Source organism: Psammomys obesus, unplaced genomic scaffold (genome assembly GCF_907164565.1).
Source record: "Psammomys obesus unplaced genomic scaffold, mPsaObe1.curated_primary_1811, whole genome shotgun sequence".
NCBI lineage: Eukaryota > Metazoa > Chordata > Mammalia > Rodentia > Muridae > Psammomys > Psammomys obesus.
The window spans coordinates 4,206,638-4,225,999 of record NW_026586816.1 but is presented as its reverse complement, the minus strand read 5'-3'; the positions used below and the strand labels follow the sequence as shown (position 1 = coordinate 4,225,999).

At 42.7% G+C, this 19,362-nt stretch overlaps 1 protein-coding gene across 1 annotated transcript in view; it reads left to right on the top strand.

Annotated features, from left to right (window-relative positions):
- Cfap61 (cilia and flagella associated protein 61) overlaps positions 1-19,362 on the top strand; it is a 256,849-nt gene that overhangs the window by 133,578 nt on the left and 103,909 nt on the right. The window contains exon 18 of the mRNA XM_055602635.1: positions 5,851-5,978. Within this exon, the coding sequence (XP_055458610.1) occupies positions 5,851-5,978 (128 nt within the window). The remainder of the gene's footprint in view (positions 1-5,850; positions 5,979-19,362) is intronic.

The window sequence follows — 19,362 nt, the reverse complement described above, 5'->3', positions numbered from 1 at the left end:
CACACACACACACACACACACACACACACACACACACACACACACACACACACGGAAGCTTGTGAAATGCAAAGTTAGAGTAGCTTTCATCAGTTCCTGAGCGTCCCAAGATGTAGGGACCAGAAGGGTGAGTTTAGATAAGATGAAACAAATGCAGCAGCAAACAGAAGGAATCCTAGCCTCATAGAGCAAAGAAGTCTAGTTTGGATCATGGTACGAAAGAAAGAAAACAAACAGGACCTGTGAGATTGTTGCCCACGTTCAGTTTCCTGGACTTACGTGGGGGAAGGTTAGAAAACACTTCTGAAAGTTGTTTTCTGACTTTCACACATGTTCTATGACCTGTGAAAAAATAAACCAAAAATTATTCCTAGTGACTCCAGTGACTTCTAGCCACATACATTCATAGGAAATGATGATTCTCTTCCCAATTTCTTATCTCAGCCCTTCTCAGCTCCTACCTTACCTGGGCTGTGTGTTTCCCTACATTTCCCCAGCCTGGAAGCTCAGCTCAGGAATATCTTAACTGCATTTCCCACATTATCACTTCTTTTCCTATTTCAGGGTTGGAATTTAAAGTTGATGTTTTAAAGTCATTACCAGAGTTCATGTGGATTTTAAAGGCAGTTCAACTTTAAAAGGACTAAAGTTAGTTCTTCCTGCTGCAGTCCGTGATCATGCCAGTGGGAGGATGACCCCTTTGTCTGAGATTCTAACTCAGGAGCACTAGGAAAATACAATCAAGAATATTATGACATGATGCAGATGAAGAAGCTGAGTTCCCATCCACACCATCACTGTATTATGGACATAATGAGATCACAGTCCCTCTGTTTATTCTTGAAATATGTTGGCCTGGTTAACAGAGTGAGTTCAGGACAGCCAAGGCTACACAGAGCAACCCTGTCTCAAAAACATACATATATATGTATGTATGTATATAATAAGGTATGTGTAATTCTGTGTTTGAAATATAAGACAAAGGGTTGGGATGCAGCTGAGTAGGTGGGGTGCTTGCCTCGCATGCACATAGCCTGCTGTGCCAGCACACACCTGTAACCCCAACACTTGGGACGTGAAGGCAGGAAAACCAGAAGTTCAAGATCATCCTTGTCTTTCTATATAGTGAATTTGAAGCCAGTCTGGGCTACATGAGACTGTATTAAAAAATAAAATAAGTAAAGCCAGTGTCTATAGATAAGGCTCTCACTTGACGTATATGGTTAAGGCAATCAGGTCCCATATAGGCTTTCCCACTCATGAGGATTTTCTTTCTTTTTTTTTTTTTGGCAGGGTTAGATGCTCAAGGTGAAAGAAACATGAGCTAGCATGGCTTAGAGGGGCTTCCCTGTATGTTTTGCTTGGTTCTCTTGAGAAAGGGTCTTGCCCGGTGGCCCCGAATGGCCCTTCTGCCTTAGCCTCCTGTGTTCTGGCTAACAGATGTGCACACCTCACCAGACCACGCCTATTTTCTTTCCCATGCAAACGTAACAGTACGGAGAGACATTAAATAAATAAATAAACAAACAAACAAATAAATAAATAAAAATAAGAGCTTTTGATCAGCACCCTGCTTCTAGCTTCTAGGGAAAACAAGCCTTTCAAACGCAGAAGCAGCAGCGTTTGCCCATTTGTCACTGTTGCTGAGGGAGGCTTGTTTGCTGGGTAGGAAAAACGTTGAGACATTTATAACTCCATCTACTAATTTTTAAAAGAGCCTCTTCCACCCTCACCCCCACTTATTTCAGGAGCGTTCATCTTATCTGACAATGGTAAAATTGGACCTACAGGAGCACCGTTGTGATACATGCTGCCTCCCCTAACACACCACCCCTACCTGGTACTGATCACTAACTTTTGGCACCCCAAAGCCACTCTGCATATTTAGCAGTTAGAAAGGTGATTTCTGAGGCTTGGCAGCTGTTGGTGTCAATGCTGTTGTTCGAGGAAACAAAAGCCATTCTGCTCATCCCTGCGGCCTTTGTGCCTGTGATACTGGAGCCGGTTCATGAATGATGTCTCATTCTTTACGAGGGAATTTCATTACTGCCTGTAGCTCAGTGCTAGTTTACACTTCCCACGGTGGAGGAGAATATCAGAGCCTACCTGCTAATGGAAGGAAGCTTGGCTTTTGACCCTATTGAGATGCTTGCATTTTAAATCTGTTAATTAGACCTGCCATGAAATGCCATCATAACAACCTCCACATCTCCTACTTTCCCGTCCTCTGAACCACCAAACCCAAGATGAAGTGAGCCTTTAGCCTGCTTGTCATGGAAATTAAGCTGAATATACAGTAGGCCAGTGTGTATGGAATCCTGGAACACCATACACACCAGCATAAACTTGGTGTCTTGCATAACTGATGTTTGTTTGAAGAATTGCATTTTCTGATAGAAAATATGTCAACCTAAAATATGTCAACCTGAAATGCGAGAAACAAAATGGCCTAAATGATGGAAAAACAGGGAGCTCTGTCACTTCCACCTTTCATTCTTCCCAGGCTGTGCCCTTTGCTTTACGATTTAATGCTCCTCCATTAGAGGTGAGTAACATCACCCAGCTGAGTGCTGGGCTCCAGAATATGATTTGTTTGGGCTAGAAACAGGAAGCATCATTGATTTCGCCTGCCCTCCCAACACTTCTACCATTGCTGCTATAGGAATAAGCCTTAATTGCCTCTCATCAGAAGTTGGGGAGTGGGCAGCGAATAAGTAGCCATTTTGGACTCACAGCTGCATCTTGTGAAGTCACACAACTCTGGGCTTCACTCTGATTAGGCCAGCCTAGACTGCTTGTTTAATGTGGTAGGCTAATCATTGATAAGGAGGAGTTGGGATTATGAAACTTATCAGTGAAAGGATATCTATCAGCTATCATTTATGTATTACGTATATAATATATTGATATATGATACATATGATAGATTTTATATCTATATGCAGACAGATAAGGCTGATCAGGAATCTGCATGATGGAGATAGCTACAGCTGAATCCGACCTAGATCAGCACACTTCTTGCTAACCCAGAGGTTTTTTTGCTTTTGTTCTGAGACAGAGTTTCTCTGTGTAGCTCTGGCTATCCTAGAACTGGCTCTATAGACCAGGCTTGGTCTCTGACTCACAAAGATACCCCTGCCTCGCCTCCCAAGTGCTAGGATTAAAGGCCACCACCACCCAGCACTAACCCAGAGTTTTGTGAGTGAGAATAAGTGACAGTTTTAAGCTAGTGTACTTTGGAACGGTTTGTTACGAAGACTGATGATAGTCATGTGTGGCTGATACTCATTGCTTATCCCATGAAGGAATCCAAATGTAACATGGGCTTCAGAAAGCAGTTGAAAATAATTACTGTTCTACTTCTCCGTGATTCTCCTGGAGTTCCAACCAAGGATCCTGTTCTTAATGATGACCTGCCCCTGTCAAGCTTCCCAGTTCTATCTTGGGTGATGTAGAAAGCAGGAAGGCTTCTGATCTCTAAATCATACAACAGGTCTGGGCTTCACTTTGACTCAGCCAACTCAAGTCACATGTTTATGCTGGACCAGTTGTAGAGCAGGGATTAAGATTATGTGATTTGTCCATTAGACCCTTTCTTAAGATGGATGTAGGCCCAGTCTCTTCCAAAATCCATGTTGTCAATTTAAAGGTTGGGGTGGGGAATGAAAAATGCCGAGAGGCACTAGCAATATTAGCTATGGAGAACTGAGATGCTTCTAACTTTGTTTAAAATCCCTTTGAATATATATTTTTTCAGCCTCCATAGTGTTAGACTAACTAGAACTGTACAAGGTGAGGGTAGGGGTCTTATCCCCATGTTGGATGTTAGCTTGTGAATGGCAAAGCCTAAGGTCATGTTTCCCATGGCATTGAAGGGTGAACAGGATAACAATTTAAAGTGATCTCCTTCAGCCTACTGGACTCCCAACTCCTAGGAGCTCAGGATTTTGAGAAAATGAAAAGTGAATTTCACTTGCTAGGATGAGAGCTTCTGACCCAAGAATGTTTTATTGCTCATTTAATATTGATACAGTTATTCCACTGACTCTGGCCTCCATTGATTCTTAGGAGAACTGTCAGTTATAACTATAATTCTCTAGACTGTAAACATTGTTTTTATTTACTCAGATGAGGGGATGAGACGAGAGCTGTTCCCAAGCCTTTCTAGCTCTTTCTGAACTCTCACTGGTTGGTTCAACTCAGCTGTTCTGGCCTACACTCCTCGCCAAGCTGACTGATTCAAACTGGCTTCTCTTGACTTCTGACAGAATTGCTCTGCCTGGCCTCAAACTAATTCTGGCAATATGTTTTAATCTTCTGGCTCCTTCACATTCTCTTGGGTGGCTCTGTCTTCACCTGTGCCTTGCTTGTTCTCTCTGCAACCTGTCTCCGTAAAACTGTCCCAGTAAAAAACTCTCAATAAAAATACCGTCTCCTCCTCCTTCTCTCTCCTCCACTCTCACTCCCTCTCCCCTACCTGCCACTCTCTCCCTGCACTACCCTTAAGTAACTTACCTCTGTTTCTCATCCTGTTCTTATGAGAGTTGGGTGTACCCTATCTCTGACTCATTCTGTCAAATCTTTTTCTGGTTCATCACTCTATCTCTCAATTAGATATCACTTTCAAACATTCCTGCTTTCTTCTATAAACTAAGCTTACTGTCATTGTTTGGGATTAAAGGTGTGTACTAAGGGTGTATCTGTATTCCAGCCAGCTCATACTGTAAGCCAGAGTGTGTTTGCATTCCAGCTAGATCATATAAACCTAGAAGGGCTTTGGATGTGACCTCTTGCCAGAGCAGCCATGTCGCTGAATTAACATCTCTCTACATTAGACACATGGTATCAAGTATTGCCAAATAAAAGAGTGTTTGAGTTAAAGATAGAACCAATGATTTTCATTGTGTTCTATAATTTTCTTTCAAGAATTACACCTCTACCTATATGCCCTCTCTATAAAGCCTTTGATTGTTCTTGTCCAGCCTCTTCAGAATAAATCAACCAGGCAACTATGGGACCATTTTTTTTGGAGATGTGGATTTTAAAGGGACCACAGTTATGGTGGTATTTCTTTGAGTTTGTTTCTTAGAGTCCTCCCTGATACTGAGGCTCCTGAAAGACTGAAGAGCCCTTAGTATTTAACAGATTTTTGTCATTCAACAAATATTTATCATTTCAACAAGTACTATCAAGGACCTGCTGACTACCAAGTACTGACTGTGTTAAATGATGTGAAAGTTGCACAAGTGAATAAGTGAATGTTCTTGGCTTTGTAATGTAATTTAATTTCACTCAAAATTTTGGACATAAGGAAAGATAGGGAATAGCTGTCTTGTAGGATTATTTATATTGCCATCTCTGTCACTAAGGACTGTTGGTCTTAATAAACTATGTATTAATAAGACAAATAAAGCACTTTTTTGTGCCAGAGCCTAAGCAAGTTACTTTATTGTTAAATTTTTAAAAATATGTATTTTTAATTTCTGTGAATGTGTGAGCCTGTTGGAGTTTGTGTGTACCACATGCATGCAGGTTCCCGTGGGGGCCAGAAGGCGACTGACTCCCTGGGACTGGAGTTAGATGAGGAATGGGTCGCCAGGTGTGGATGCTGGAAACTGAACCTCAGTCCTCTGGAAAAGCAACAAGTGTCGTTTGCCACTGAGCCATTCCTCCAGCACCACATTCATGTCTGAAAACACCTTTGACTCTACTTTCCTGTGACCATTGCCTGGCCATGATTGAGGTTGACTTCCTGCTAAGGGTTGGTTTGGTAACTCCTTGTAATCATTCATCTGGAGCTCTGACTCAGCTACATTTCCCTCTCCTTTTCCCCTCTCTGTTTTCTTGCAGGTGGGTTACGCCTTGAACCACACAAACAGAAAACTGACATTAGAGCCGAAAGTCACCGTGAACGCCAGAATTGTTGTGGTTGGCGCTTCCAGTGTTGGAATTTCATTCCTAGAGACACTGGTGTTTTGGTGAGTTCTTTCATTTTATTCAGTCATTTGTCTTTTTATTTTTGAGAAATAAAAATTTGTTTCTTGTACGTTTTATTTATTCATCTTTAATTGCATAACCGTTATTGGGTTTAGTAATGCTTTGTAATTGTTCAAACATGGGGAACTCTCTCCCCACTTAAGAAAACAGACTGAGTTTGTTTGCCAACTCATTGCACAGCTGTGTGGATTTATGAATCAGTGGAACATTCCAAAAGTAAGAGGGGGTAGGAAATATTATTTGTCAGTAGTACTCATTGGATCACAGCTATATTTAGTTTTATGTTTTGTTTGTGACTATTTTGTACCTCAGTTGAATATTTGAGTATCTCAGCAAAGAGTGTGTGGCATAAAATGCATAAAATTGGTACAGTCAGCCTCCTTCCAGAAAGCCTCTGCTGCTCCTCTTCTGCATGTGTGTACTTTCTTGAGTCAATCATAAGAGTCACATGAAGCTTTGGTAAGGATTTAGATTCCTAAAACCCACACCAGGCAGACTGAATCAGGAACTCCAAAGTGGGTGGGCGTGTGAACCTGAGATTCTGCAGTGTGACTCATGCACCATATACTCATAGTTTTTTTAGCCTTGGCTAGATCTTGATGGCCTTAGACTCACATAGATCTGCCTGCCTCTGTCTTCCAGGGGCTAACATTAAAGGTGTGTGCCACCACACCTAGCACATTTTTTTATTATATTTATTTACTGTATGTGTATATGGGAGCTCAAAAGCCAGAAGGAGACAGGAAAATCCAGCTCCCTGTAATTCCTCTTGAAGCCAATAGTTAGCAGTCGCAGAAGATGAGTGGGGCTTCTGGGTAATTACCTAAGGACCCCCCAACAAGTGCCCATGCCTGCCTAATAGGAAGTCAAGCCAACCCCACTGAGTGACTTGCTCATCTGATGGCACATTAACCGGAAAAAGAAAAGAACCCGTCTGTCATTTAACTTTCTTGCCAGCTTGTTTGACTCTTCAGAGCACAACCTCAGTTTATCAGAAACGCACTGTGCGCTGTGACTACAGTTCACAGCAGAGCTCATGAGCCTCAACCCTGTGGCCATTTGGCAGCATTTCATGGCCAGAATGAAGTCACGAGGAACACGGTGGGCATTCACTCCTCTGTGGATATTGTGCTGTAGTTGGGGTGTGTAACTCTCCTGCCAGGTCCCTGCTCCTACGACTCTTAACAACAAGCCTTCTGCGGTCCATATCTGCATGATGAATTAGTGGGGTGGAGTTTTGAAATTGGGGAAATCAAGAAATGATTATCAACAGGTCTTAAATCTTAATTTGGCTGTAATACTTATAATGTTCTGCTTAAAATGATTACATTAAGATATACACATGTAATTTTCCTTCTATGGAATTGAGGGAGATTCAATAACAACAAATATATGTTCTCGTGTAAGTACCGGGTTGATTAAATTCCTCATCAGAGAGACGCTTTTAAAGCACTCTCGGTTCTCTGTCTTCATTATAGAGATTATGCTCACTAGAAGGAGGCTGGTATCCGCTTACACATCTCTAATCCTTGAGAGAGGAAATAGTTTTCTCATTATTTTCTCTAATTATTTTAAATTAGCAGTCACCATAGTAACTTACTACATATTTCATTTTACTGGTTTAGTTGCCACTTGAACTAAATTTATACACGATTCGGCCTGCAATGAAATTAAAGACGTTTCACCAAACGCTACCTACCCATGAGGGTTACATTTTAGAAGCAAGATTTAGGGTGGGATGGTGCCTTGCCTGGGCCCATGAGCTACCATGTTAGACTTAACGTGTGCTTTTCTGAAGAGTCATGCAAAGCCTAGCTCAGACCTCCCTTCTTCCAGACTTGGCAGTCTTGTTGTCTCCCATCATAACAGATAATCTTTGCTCTGACATTTTTTTCCATGTAAGAAATGGCAAAGTACACACTCCTTTCTTTCAAAGCGGTTGGTGCACACTCTCTGCTCTAACTATCGCCAACCTTGCCAAGGCTTGGGCAGTGTGAGATAGCTAAAGTGCTTTGCTTGAAGTCAGCACCCAGTATGTCCCAGGCTGTGGGAGAGTGCAGGAGATTAGGAGGTCAGATTTGAAAAAAGATTTTAATGGGTATACTCTCACTGTGTTTTTCAGCATGGCCTCAAACATATGATTCCCTTTTATCATCTTCTAATTTTCTGGGATTACAGGCATGTGCTACCACACCTGTTTGAGGATGATGATGATGGTGATTCTAAAGTTCTATCTGAACCTTAGCTGCAGTCCTTCCATGTGACTGTGGGGACACACCCTCCTGTCTGTGGTTGTTTGGCCTGCATCTTTCCTATGGCATGACCTCTACAGTCACCAATACCAGAAGATGTGGCAGGTGCTTCCCTGGACGCACACACCATAGCCTAGTCCTCTGCTTCCCCCGGGGCCTAGCCTAGTGGCTCCTCCAGCACCAGCCGGAGGAGGAGTTGGAAGTCCTGCTCTCAGCTCTTCATGCAGCTGCCAGGAGCCCCATGGGTCGTGGTGCAAGGTCATGCAGGGTAAAGAGAGGTGCAGGTGATTTCTGTTATCTTCCAAGTCCTTTGCATCCGAGTCGTCCCAAGGGCACTCTAGGGAAGCAGCTGGGAGGAGAGCCAAGGAGAGCCAGGAAGGCATCATCTGCCTAGGTGTTTTAGCCTTTTTTCCTACCCTCAGCTCTGCTATGGCACAGGCCTCTTTGTGAGCCAGCAAGTGATCTAGGAAAGGAGAGATGGGATGGGGGACATGAAGGAAGAAAAAAATGCCAGCTTTTTGGTGTAGAAGACTGGTGTACAAGATTGATGGGGTGGGCAGGCCCGAAGATACAGCCACTGGGAACTGTGGATGTATTTCACAATGCTTAGGACATCCAGAGGACGGCCCTGTATTACTCTTAAGCTGTAGTTTTGATGGGACTGCCTGGCTCTTTGGGACAGAAAGCTTGTGGCTGGGGACATCTGGCTGTTTCTCTTACATTCTTGTCAGCACTGCTCTGAGGAAGATCTTTAGAACTTCAGTCATTGAGAAATGGAGAAAGAACATCACTGACAGTTAGCCCACCTGTACTGCCAACCAGCGCTGAAGCATGGGGCCCAGAGAGCCACCCTGTCCTCATCCGTGCTGATGGAGTGTCTCAGCATGGAACCCTCCAGGTTTTGCAGCCCTAGGCAGGGAACATGGCCAGCCCTAGGCAAGGCTGGAAAGAACTCCTTATTCTCAGATTAAAAAGCACCAGTCAGCTATCAGGTCAACACTAGAGTCAGAAACAGAGTATCCCAGTGAAGATCGGGAGCCCTTCTGAGGGAGCAGGAGGCATTGCTCACAAAGAAAGTGAGACTAAAAGACAGCATCTCAGCCTGTAATTCCAACACTCAGGCTGAGGCAGGAGGATTGCCTAGAGTTCCAGGCTAGCTAGGGCTACACAGTGACTGCAGGCCTGTAATACACAGCAAAACCCCATCTCAAGTAGGGGGTAGTGTCAGACTTTATTTGCTATTTATTTTTACTAGTGTTTTAGTTGAGGTATAAAATAATGCCTTCCATTATGAAAATTTCATACACTTGTATCAGTCTACTTTCTTCAAACCTGCCCCACACTGCCACCCCACATCATCCTTCCCCCTCTCACGGGTCCCCTTTCTCCCGCCTCAAATCGTCTCCCTTCTGCTTTCATTCCACATGTGTGTGAACATATATACACACACACATACTTATATTTAAATCTAGATTTCACATTAAAGAAAAGTATTTTATCTTTCTTCTCTTCTATTACATTTCTTTGTTACCCCTACTCTTCCCCTTAAATCCTTTTTTTTCACCTCATAGCTCTCCTGCCTTCATTTCATGTATATATGCATGAATGTGTTTATAAATATGGATGTGTGTGTTCTACATACGAGAGAAAACATGACATCTCTCTTTCTGAGTTTGGCCTATATTTTGCTTAACATGAATATCTCAGCTCCATCGTTATATCCTACGAATGATATACTTTCACTCCTCTTTAAGACCGAGTAAAAGCCCACTGTGTCCATACTGTACAATTCCTTCTTCCGTTCGCCTGCAGATAAGCGTCTGGGCTGGCTCCATATCGGGGTTGGTGTGGATAAGGCATGCTGAGCAGGGATGCACAGGTGTCTCTGGGCCATGCTCTTGCTTTGGGTATACATCCCCCAGTGCAGCAGGGGCAGAGCATATGGTAATTCCGCTTTTAGGTTTTTGAGGAACCTCTATACTGGTTTTCATAGTGGCCATGCCAACTTACATTCCCATCTACAGTAATTAAGGGCTTCTCTTTTCTCACAATCTCACCTACATCTGTTGCCATTTCTAGTCTTAATGATAGTAAGCTCCCCTAGGCTGGGGGGCCACCAGCCCAGCTCCAGGCTCCGAGAGACTCTGTCAGTGGAATACCATGGAAGTGACAAAACAAGACACTGAGGGTGTCCTCTGGCCTCTCATGCATACACCCCCCCACACACAATAAAATAAAATAGTTTTTATTGCAGAGGACTTTAACTTCCCCGCTTTTGTTTTTGTTTTGTTTTTAAGATATCACAAATGGCTCATTTTTCCCTCATTTTTTTCTTGGCAGTTTCCTTACTGGTATATAGGAAAACTAGTGGTTTTTATATGTTGGTTTTATGTTCTGCTAATTGGCTGAAGGTGTTCCTTAGATCTAGGAGTTTCCCTGGTGGAGTCTTCAGTGTCTTTTAAGAACAGATTATATTGTTTTTAAATTGAGATAATTTGGCTACTTCTCTTATTTCTGATGTTTTTATTTTCTATTTCACATCTCACTCTAGATAAGACTTGAAGCACTGTGTTGGAGAAGAGTGGAAAAAGTGTACTATGTTTCTGAATTTAGATTAAAGGCTTGCTTTCTCTCTTTTTTCATTTAGCTCAGTGTTGGCTGTAGATTTGTTATATACTCCCTTTATTATTTTGGTGCATATGCCTTCTGTTAGTAGTTTTTCTAGGGCTTTTATCATGGAGGAATGTTAACTTGATCAAAGGTCTTTTATGCATTTATTGGTGTTGATCATGTGATTTATATCTTTCAACATAATATGTGCCTACATACACCTATCAATTTGTGTCTGCAGAACTATACTTGTATCTCTGGAATGAAACTACCTTGGTCATGGTGTGTGATCTCCTTAATATGCTCTTGAATTTGGCTCACAAGTATTGAGAATTTTTGTATCTGTGCTGTGTCTTCGTGAATTGTTCCCTTTGTTAATATTAGTCTAGTTCAAAAGTGGTTACAGTTTTGCGTTACTGAAATTTGTCATTTGACATTGGAATGAGTTTTTCAGTAAATGTGGTTATTTTATAGGTCACTCTCATGAGCTTTTCTTTTGCTGATACTTACTACTCTCTGTTTATTTCATATTTATTTTATACTTTGAAAATAATGTTAAACCAAAAGCAAATTTGAACAATATTCTTACGTGAGTTCAAAAAAGTTCTTAAAGTGAACGAGACAACTTACACCAACAAGGTGTCCGGCCCAGAACCCAGTGAACGGGAAGTGCCGCGGGCCCAGCAGGGCTGCAAAAGGAGGTGAGGCGCCTGGTGGCCACACCGGAAGTTGAGCTGGGCCGGTTGAGAGCAGTTATCAAAGCAGACTCTTTTACCTGAGACACTGTCAGAGGACTCAGTGCAGGCCACGCAACGCCTGGCACCTGCAGCAAGCTGGAGTGGGAAGACTCCGTAAGTAAATGTCACCCTGTCTTAACCTATAGAAGAACAATGACCCGTTTTTTTCAGTTAGGTTGTGACTTGTGACAGGAACTGGATCATATGTGACAACTGTCTTGAGTTAGTTCCAAAGCTTTCTCAAAGCTAAGTGTGCAGAACATGGCAGGGCAGGCACTATTTGGTGTCTACCGCCCTCTGATCCACTGCGGTCCTCTGACTCCACTGAAACCATTCTCTCCGAGAGGAGTGCTCAGGAAATCAGTGAGGTGCACTGAAGCTTCCTCACCTGCAGCCAGCAGTGGTCAACACTCTGGACCCGATTCTTCTCCATAGTTCCCAGTCACACTGACACAACCAGCTCTCCAAAAGGGAAGTGAATTGGGCTACAAGGTCTCGCCGCATTCACTTCATCTATCACGCACCATCACTTCTTCAAGCATCTTGACAGCTTTCTGCAGGGAAAATGTTTCCACAGCCAGTGAGATGCCAGAAATGCTTGAAGAGATCTCCAAGTCCTGAGTCATGGATTTCTACACTACACGAATTAAAAAAAACAAAACAAAACAAAACAAAACAAAAAAAACCCTAAACTAAACTAAAAACCACCTTGTTTTTCATTGATAAAAATGTGTGGATTACAATGGTTCCTATTTTAGTTAATGAAGGTGTGTTTGAGTCTAGTTATAATAATTTAACATTCATGGTCTGAAACTGCAATTCCTTTTGCGCAGACCTGTTATATAGTGGCCCTCATTATCTCTTTTGAATAACTGTGATTGGAAGTCTACTTTATGAATCATCAGAGTACTTGCATTACGCTGGCTTATTTGCATTTTCTATTTGCTTGGTAAATAGACTTTTATTGCTCATCCTGTGCACCTAATGTGGCCCAGCTGAACTCCTCAGATGGAATATGGAAGTGCTGTGCCAGTGAAGGGTGTGGAGGCTGGAGCTGGGTCTTTAAACTTGTCCTGTTTTTCTATTCCTCTTCACCGCCTGGTCTACAGACCAGGGGTGTGAGTGTCGCCTTTAAGCTCACTGGATGTCGACAGCCTCAGCCTCCAGCCACAGAATCCCAATTCAATGCATTTTCTCCCACAACAATGGCCTTTCACAACAATGGCCTTTTCTCTATCTTCGACACAAACTCACTGAGTTGAAGTAGTTACTATAGTATCCTGTTCCACTATGGCTGTCTCTGTGCTCCTGCATCTTATGATATTTTCTCATATTACATAAGTCATTTTCTCCATTAATTTCAAAGCCTTCCTAAGTCAATTCCAAGGCAAATAAATTTCTTGAAGAGCTAGCCTAAAGATGGTGCTAGAAAAAAGTGTAGAAATGATCCGTTGCAGAATATTGAATGGAAACAGCCCATGATCCTCTGTGTGATAGACAAACATGCACTGTGATCACAAGACGTGCTGGTGGATGCCTGTAGAGCCTATACCGTTCCTCCTGTTACTAGTACCGAGAAAAGTTTGCTCAAAAATGACCAGGTCAATCATGGTGATGTATACCTTTAATCCCCATACTCAGGAGGCAGAAGTAGGCAGATCCCTGAATTCCAGGCCAGTCAGAATTACAGACTGAGACACTTTCCCAAAAGAAATGACAACAACAAAATCCAAATCAACCCATGAATGGACTGAGCTTCCAATGCCCTAGCGTAGATATTGATCCCTGATCTGGCTGAGCAAACTGAAGTAAAGAATAGCTTAGAACCAGGAAGTTTCACAGCTCTGACTCCAAGTGGACCATTACCCTGATACCAGGTCACACTATTCACTCAGTATCCGGCCCAGCTGTGGGCACTGGCAGCAGCCAGCCTAGGGCCGTCGGCCTAATTACATGCTTTATCTTTATGTTTGTCTAAGGACATCTGAAACCTTCAGTGTGGCCTGTCACTAATTAGGTGACTAATAATAGTCAGTGCTTGCTTGCTGATCTCAGAGCCAACCCCCATGAACAAGCTGATTGCAAGTGTCCTGTCCTGTGGGTGTGTGCCCCCTGTGTGCTCTATTCACACCAGGGCTAAAGCAGGGTGATGGCATGCTCATATCACCTTCCCTAGGGCCCAGGGAGCAGGCAGACACTTGAGACGGGAAATGGAGGGGCAGGTCGCATCTTGCCCTGTTGTGGTGTTGGAACCACAGGGAGATCACCAGGGACCCATACTGAGGCCAGTCTGGTAACTGGGGATGGGCGGGGCTAGAGTGGGGAGAGCATGCTAAGCCCAGTGGCTCAGCCTCCCATCCCCCAACCCCCTGCAGCAGAATAACAGACACTGAACCATCAGAAAAGAATGATCTGGGACACCTGGTCACATCCTAACAAGGCTTCCTAACTACATATTTAAATGTAGTTAATATTAAATAAAATATCTTCATTTGCTGAAGTGATTATTCCTGCTCCCTTTGGGAGAAGCATTTTCTGTCTCTGGATACCAAGTTACACACTCTTAGACACCCCCCCCCCCAAAGTACAGTCCTTTTTTTGTCAGTATTATGCCTTTTTCAAGGCAGAGGTTAGCTTATCACCATTTTTATAGATTCTTGATACTTCTTTGGAGTTAAGGGTGCTAGGCATGAGATGTATTATTTATAATCCCAGGCACCCAGGAACTGAGTACTGTGCTCAGCTCGCTTCATTCCCATCTTCCACTATTGGATACTTTTAAAATAATAGAATCACCTGCTGTCTTGGATTTTGTTCCTTCAAAATGAGCTGAAAACAAAGAACTAGGGTATGGTATGGGATAGTCTTGGAAACTGCCTGACAACACAGTTAATAGACAAGGGAGGGAAGAAAGCTTCTCCTGCTAAACATTGTCAGTCAGCCTCTGAGCAGCCGGGTAGCCGAGGTCCCTATCCTGTCAGAGCTCTTGCAGAGAGACTGCTAAAAATGGTCTCTCTGTGGTGTGAGAATGCTCTGGTATCATCCTGTTCTGATTGTTGATTAGCATCCTGACTGTTCTCCCAGCATCTTCCTTTAGCTCCCACATTTAGAGAATGCCTTTTGGCAGACAGAGGTAGGGGAATGCTGTTAGCCAGAGAACCATTTGCAGGTGACCAGGCAGGCTAAGATCATGTGGGCAGACCCCAGATCATCAACTACAGTAGCCCTCATGTGTCTTAGTTTCCTTACCTGATTACTTATTTCTTATCAGCATTCTTATTGTTGCCCTTTTCAAAGCAGACAAGCATAAACAGAGGCAGTGGAAAGGCAAGGGTCTGGCAAAGAGAATGTTTTGTGCCACTCTTGTGGCTGTAAAGAGACTCCCATCACCCCTACAATGTCACAAGAAATTTTTACTAGGATTGAAAAAGATGTGTTGACAAATACAGTTCATTATTTGTTCTTTGTACCAGAAGTCAAAGCTGTGATCTCCTGCCCAGCACTTTCCATGTTTCCTGGAGCCTGTGTGAGGTGTAGACTCTAGTGTCTGTCACAATCAAGTCAGAAATCTGGGGTGAATCTAAAGGTCACTCTGCTCTGAGAACAGCTTACTTGGGATGTCTGTGAAAGTTCGTACAGAAGGACTATCCACCTCCAGTTGTATTATTTATCCTGATGCAACCAAAACCACACACAGGTGCTCTTCTGGGACTGTCAAACAGGCCCCTCCTATCTCTTGATGTTGGATAGAACTTTGGAGGAGAGGCACAGAAAGATCTGGGCCTGAAGCCACAGGCCTGGGAGGCCCTCCAGTGAAAGGTGGAGTGCTCCTCAGAGTCCCAGCACTGTGACAGAGCACTCAAGAAAAATCTCCTGAAAAAGAGGAAAGGTTTATGTGGGGTTTCAGTTTCCGAGGTTTGAGTTTATGGTCTCTTGGCTTTGTCACTCTGAGCTTTGGTGAAGGAAATTATTGCAGGGAGCACGTGATGGTACAGGTGTCAGCTCAAGGTGGCCAGGGGGCAGAGAAGAAGAAAAGGCTACGGCTAACTTTCAAAAGCTCATTCCTTAGGATCTGGCCAGCCTTTCTTCCTTCTCTTCTTCCTCCCTTCTTCCTTTTCATGTTTCCTTCCCTTATTTCTTCCTTTTCTTTTTCCTTTCCTTTCTTCGTTTCTCCCTTTCTTTCTTCCTTCTTTCCTCCCCCTTCCTTTCCCACCTCCTTCATCTGGCCTGTGGGGAACATTGAAGATGTAAACTGAAGCCAGTGGCCATCCTTTCTGGGTGGTGGGGCTTCTGTGAGTCACTGTGTGAACCCAGACCAGATGAGACCATCTACTGAGAAAATGGCTTGAAAGACCATGTTTATCTCCAAACTATAGTACATGGAAGATAATTCCTTTCAAAGAAATGATGCAAAATTACTAGTATAGTAAGGTATTTGGGCTTAAAAAAAAGGAACCTTTGAATTTCCTTATTTTATTTTAAGAATGTGTGATGTAGAAAATTGCTTCCTAGACCTCTGGTTAATGTTGTGTGATCTTTCTATAAGTTACAGATGGTAGAAGCTCCAGACTGTATTTTGTATAGGTGAGCCACTGGGGTGGGGATGAAGAGGGCTATGGATATATAGTTTCTGGGCCCCCATGGCGGTTCCTGGTGTTCTAATTCAGTGGGGATGGAGTGGATTCTAGGGATATGTGTGTTTGACAGACTGCAGATAATTTTGCAGTGCAGCTGGGTTCAGGAACCATTTTTTGTAGACATTTCCTCAAAGCTGACAGACATACTTAGAAGGGAACAATTTCCCCCCTATAATTGTTCATTGTAGGTAAACTACTTTATGGGTTTGTTTTCCAAACCACATTTTCTAATTCTCAGGAAATCATGTAACTTCTAACTTACATCATTACTTTAGTGCCTACCAAGCCTAATTACCATGCCATCATTGACATTATGTAGCTGAAGTCATTATCCAGGTCTCGGGATTTACATATAAATTGGACCTAGTAGAAAGAATTTTACAAAACCACATGCTGAACTGATCACCAGTTAAGAGCGGAGCCCAAGAAGTAACTGCCAAGCATGAGGAAGCGGCCCATATGGTGTTAATAAAGCCTTACTAATGGCCACTACTTGCCCAAAATATGAACCCTTCCTCATAATCAGAAGTAATGTCACTGGCTCTCTAGTCCCATAATGCTTTGTCCTTGGTCGTATGAACCTGACTGATTTGTGCCTTGTGTTTTGTATTTCTTGTGTACAGAGATTTTTCTGGTTTGTCTTATTGATGGCATCTTGATATTTATAGCTTGTATGTATTTAATGTGTACTCAAAGCATCTATGTATGAAATCATTATTAATCATTTCTTATTTAAATTATAAGGAAAAACAGATTCAATTCATTTTAATATGTTTTGCTGGAGTCTCCAAATTTTATTCTCATCATTTTTCAAACAGGATTTTTTTTTTTTTAAATTAAGAACTCATGAGTTACTTTTGAGCACTGGAGCATAATGTTTCACCTAACATTCTTAATCTCCAGATATTTCCCATACACTATGACTTTGGCTGTCATGCCCCTTCCCTGCCAGGTTCATGGGGACTCCAGAGGGCACCCAAGTCACTCCCTGAGAAGATGCCTGAGTTCAGGGAAGGCTCGTGGGGGCTGCTCACTGTCTCCTTTCTCCAGATTCCATCTCAGTTGCAAAGCTTCCCCAAAACTAGAGAGAGGTCACAGGAAAGCTTCAGCGTTTGCCTCATCCACATAAGCCTTCACTCTCCGGCACTGTGCTCAGACTCCTCCTCTCAGTCCTCCTCACCCACCTAAGCCTTCATTCTCTGTCACTGTGCTCAGGCTCCTCCCCTCAGTCCTCCCATTTGACTCTCTCTCTGGTCTCCCCTGGCAGCCATAATTTGCCATTGCTGACAACTCTGGCCACGATGCAGCCACGGCCACTTTACTAGCCCAACAAAAATGAAACAAGTACCTTGAGATGTGTCAAAAAGTCTCTTGGTTTAAACATCAAACGATGCACACACACACACGCACACTCGAAAAGCACTGAAGGTTAATTTTTTCCAGAGAAAAGCTGGTGGATTCTCCAACTCTACCCCACACTTATAATGAATCTCCGTTCTGACTTGTTTTTCAATACTTTTGTCTTCCAATTGTGGAAATTCACAACAACCCCAACCTTTACCTCCCATGTATAGCATTTAAAAAATTTGTTGTGTGCTATTATCATATATCTTTAAGACTAAGTTGAAGCTGAGCTGTTTTTTGATTTGTAAAATTGCTAGTCTGGTCACATATTGATTTTGAGCTAGGATTTTTTTGTCATCTGGAAAATATTTTTGTCACTGTCTTGAACAATTCTGAAAGCAGAGATTTTAATAAATTAAATTGAAACATTTATATGGATGTGAGGTGATTATTTTTCCTCTACATTATCTGTTTGTTCAAATAGAAGCATTAATAAAAGCAGTTAATTAAATCATTCACTTTGGCTGACTGCCTTTGTCACACACACGCATACACATGCACACACACACACACACACACACAGAGCCAGAAGAAAATATAAAAATTAATGAGTGAATGCCTGGCAGATTGACAAGCAATGAGAAAAGTTTTATGTGTCCTTTTCTTGCTCACAGTAAACTGGCAGTGTGCTCCTCTTTATTTTCAGGATAAGGATGTTTAGACCTAATTTTGTAGCTGTCCTCCTGAAACTCGGAATGAAACTCAATACCTTTTACTTATTTCCCTGGATACTCTAATCCCTCCCTGCTTTACAAGTATCTTTGAGCTGTTTCCTCCCTTTGTATCCACAGCAACGTGAAATCCCCACTGGAATTATTTGCTGCGAAAATGCAGGTGCACTTGTTTAATGTTTCATTGGTCTGAGCACTTAACTTGAACTCCCCCTCCCCAACAAACAATATGGTGACCTTTGATTTTGGAGCAGAAGGCTCGCAATGCTACTAGAGAGTGTTGATATACATTAAGCCAACACCATTAAATCTGAGACGGAGGTTTTATCTGGGACTGGGTTGTTTGTGCCGTTTCCTGCAGTGCGTGCTCAAAGCCAAGCTGTACCCAGTGACCTGCTGTTCTGTCTGCAGGAACTTTCTGAATATTCATACATAGGCAAATGTGAACTCTGAAACACTTCGTCTCCACATTTCATCCCCAGCACTATCAGCTTTACAATTGAACTAAATCAAATCAAGTATTCAGACGTTGCTGTATCAGATGGCACAGAAAACTACCATAGCAAAGATACGAAGTTAGAGAGAAAATGAAAATACTGGTGTGTTTCCACGTGCAGGCATGAAAGGGTAGGGAACCTTCAGTGAATGGTGAAAAGATTGTTATTACAAAGAACAACGGGAAGGCTAGATTAGGCTGTGACCATGAAGACTTATACATCATGCTAGTGAATCTGGACTTAATGTCTTCGCAATGAAATGGTTAATAGTTACTGAAAATGTTCTGTGCAGCAGACAGAATTCTGAACATTCTTAGGTACCATTTTCTTTCATCTACAAGGCTCTCCTGAGACCCTTTAGGTTCTATCACTCCCATTTTACAGGTGAAAGGGTTAAATAACTTGCCAGAAGTCAAGAAGACAGCTCTGGGGGTCCCGCTAGGACCACTGGACTCTCAATCCCACACATGCTCTGTCTTTCAGCTCTGTTGCTACCAAGCTAGTATGCAAAGGATGGACTCTCAAAGCCAGAAACCACTGACATATGATTTACTGTA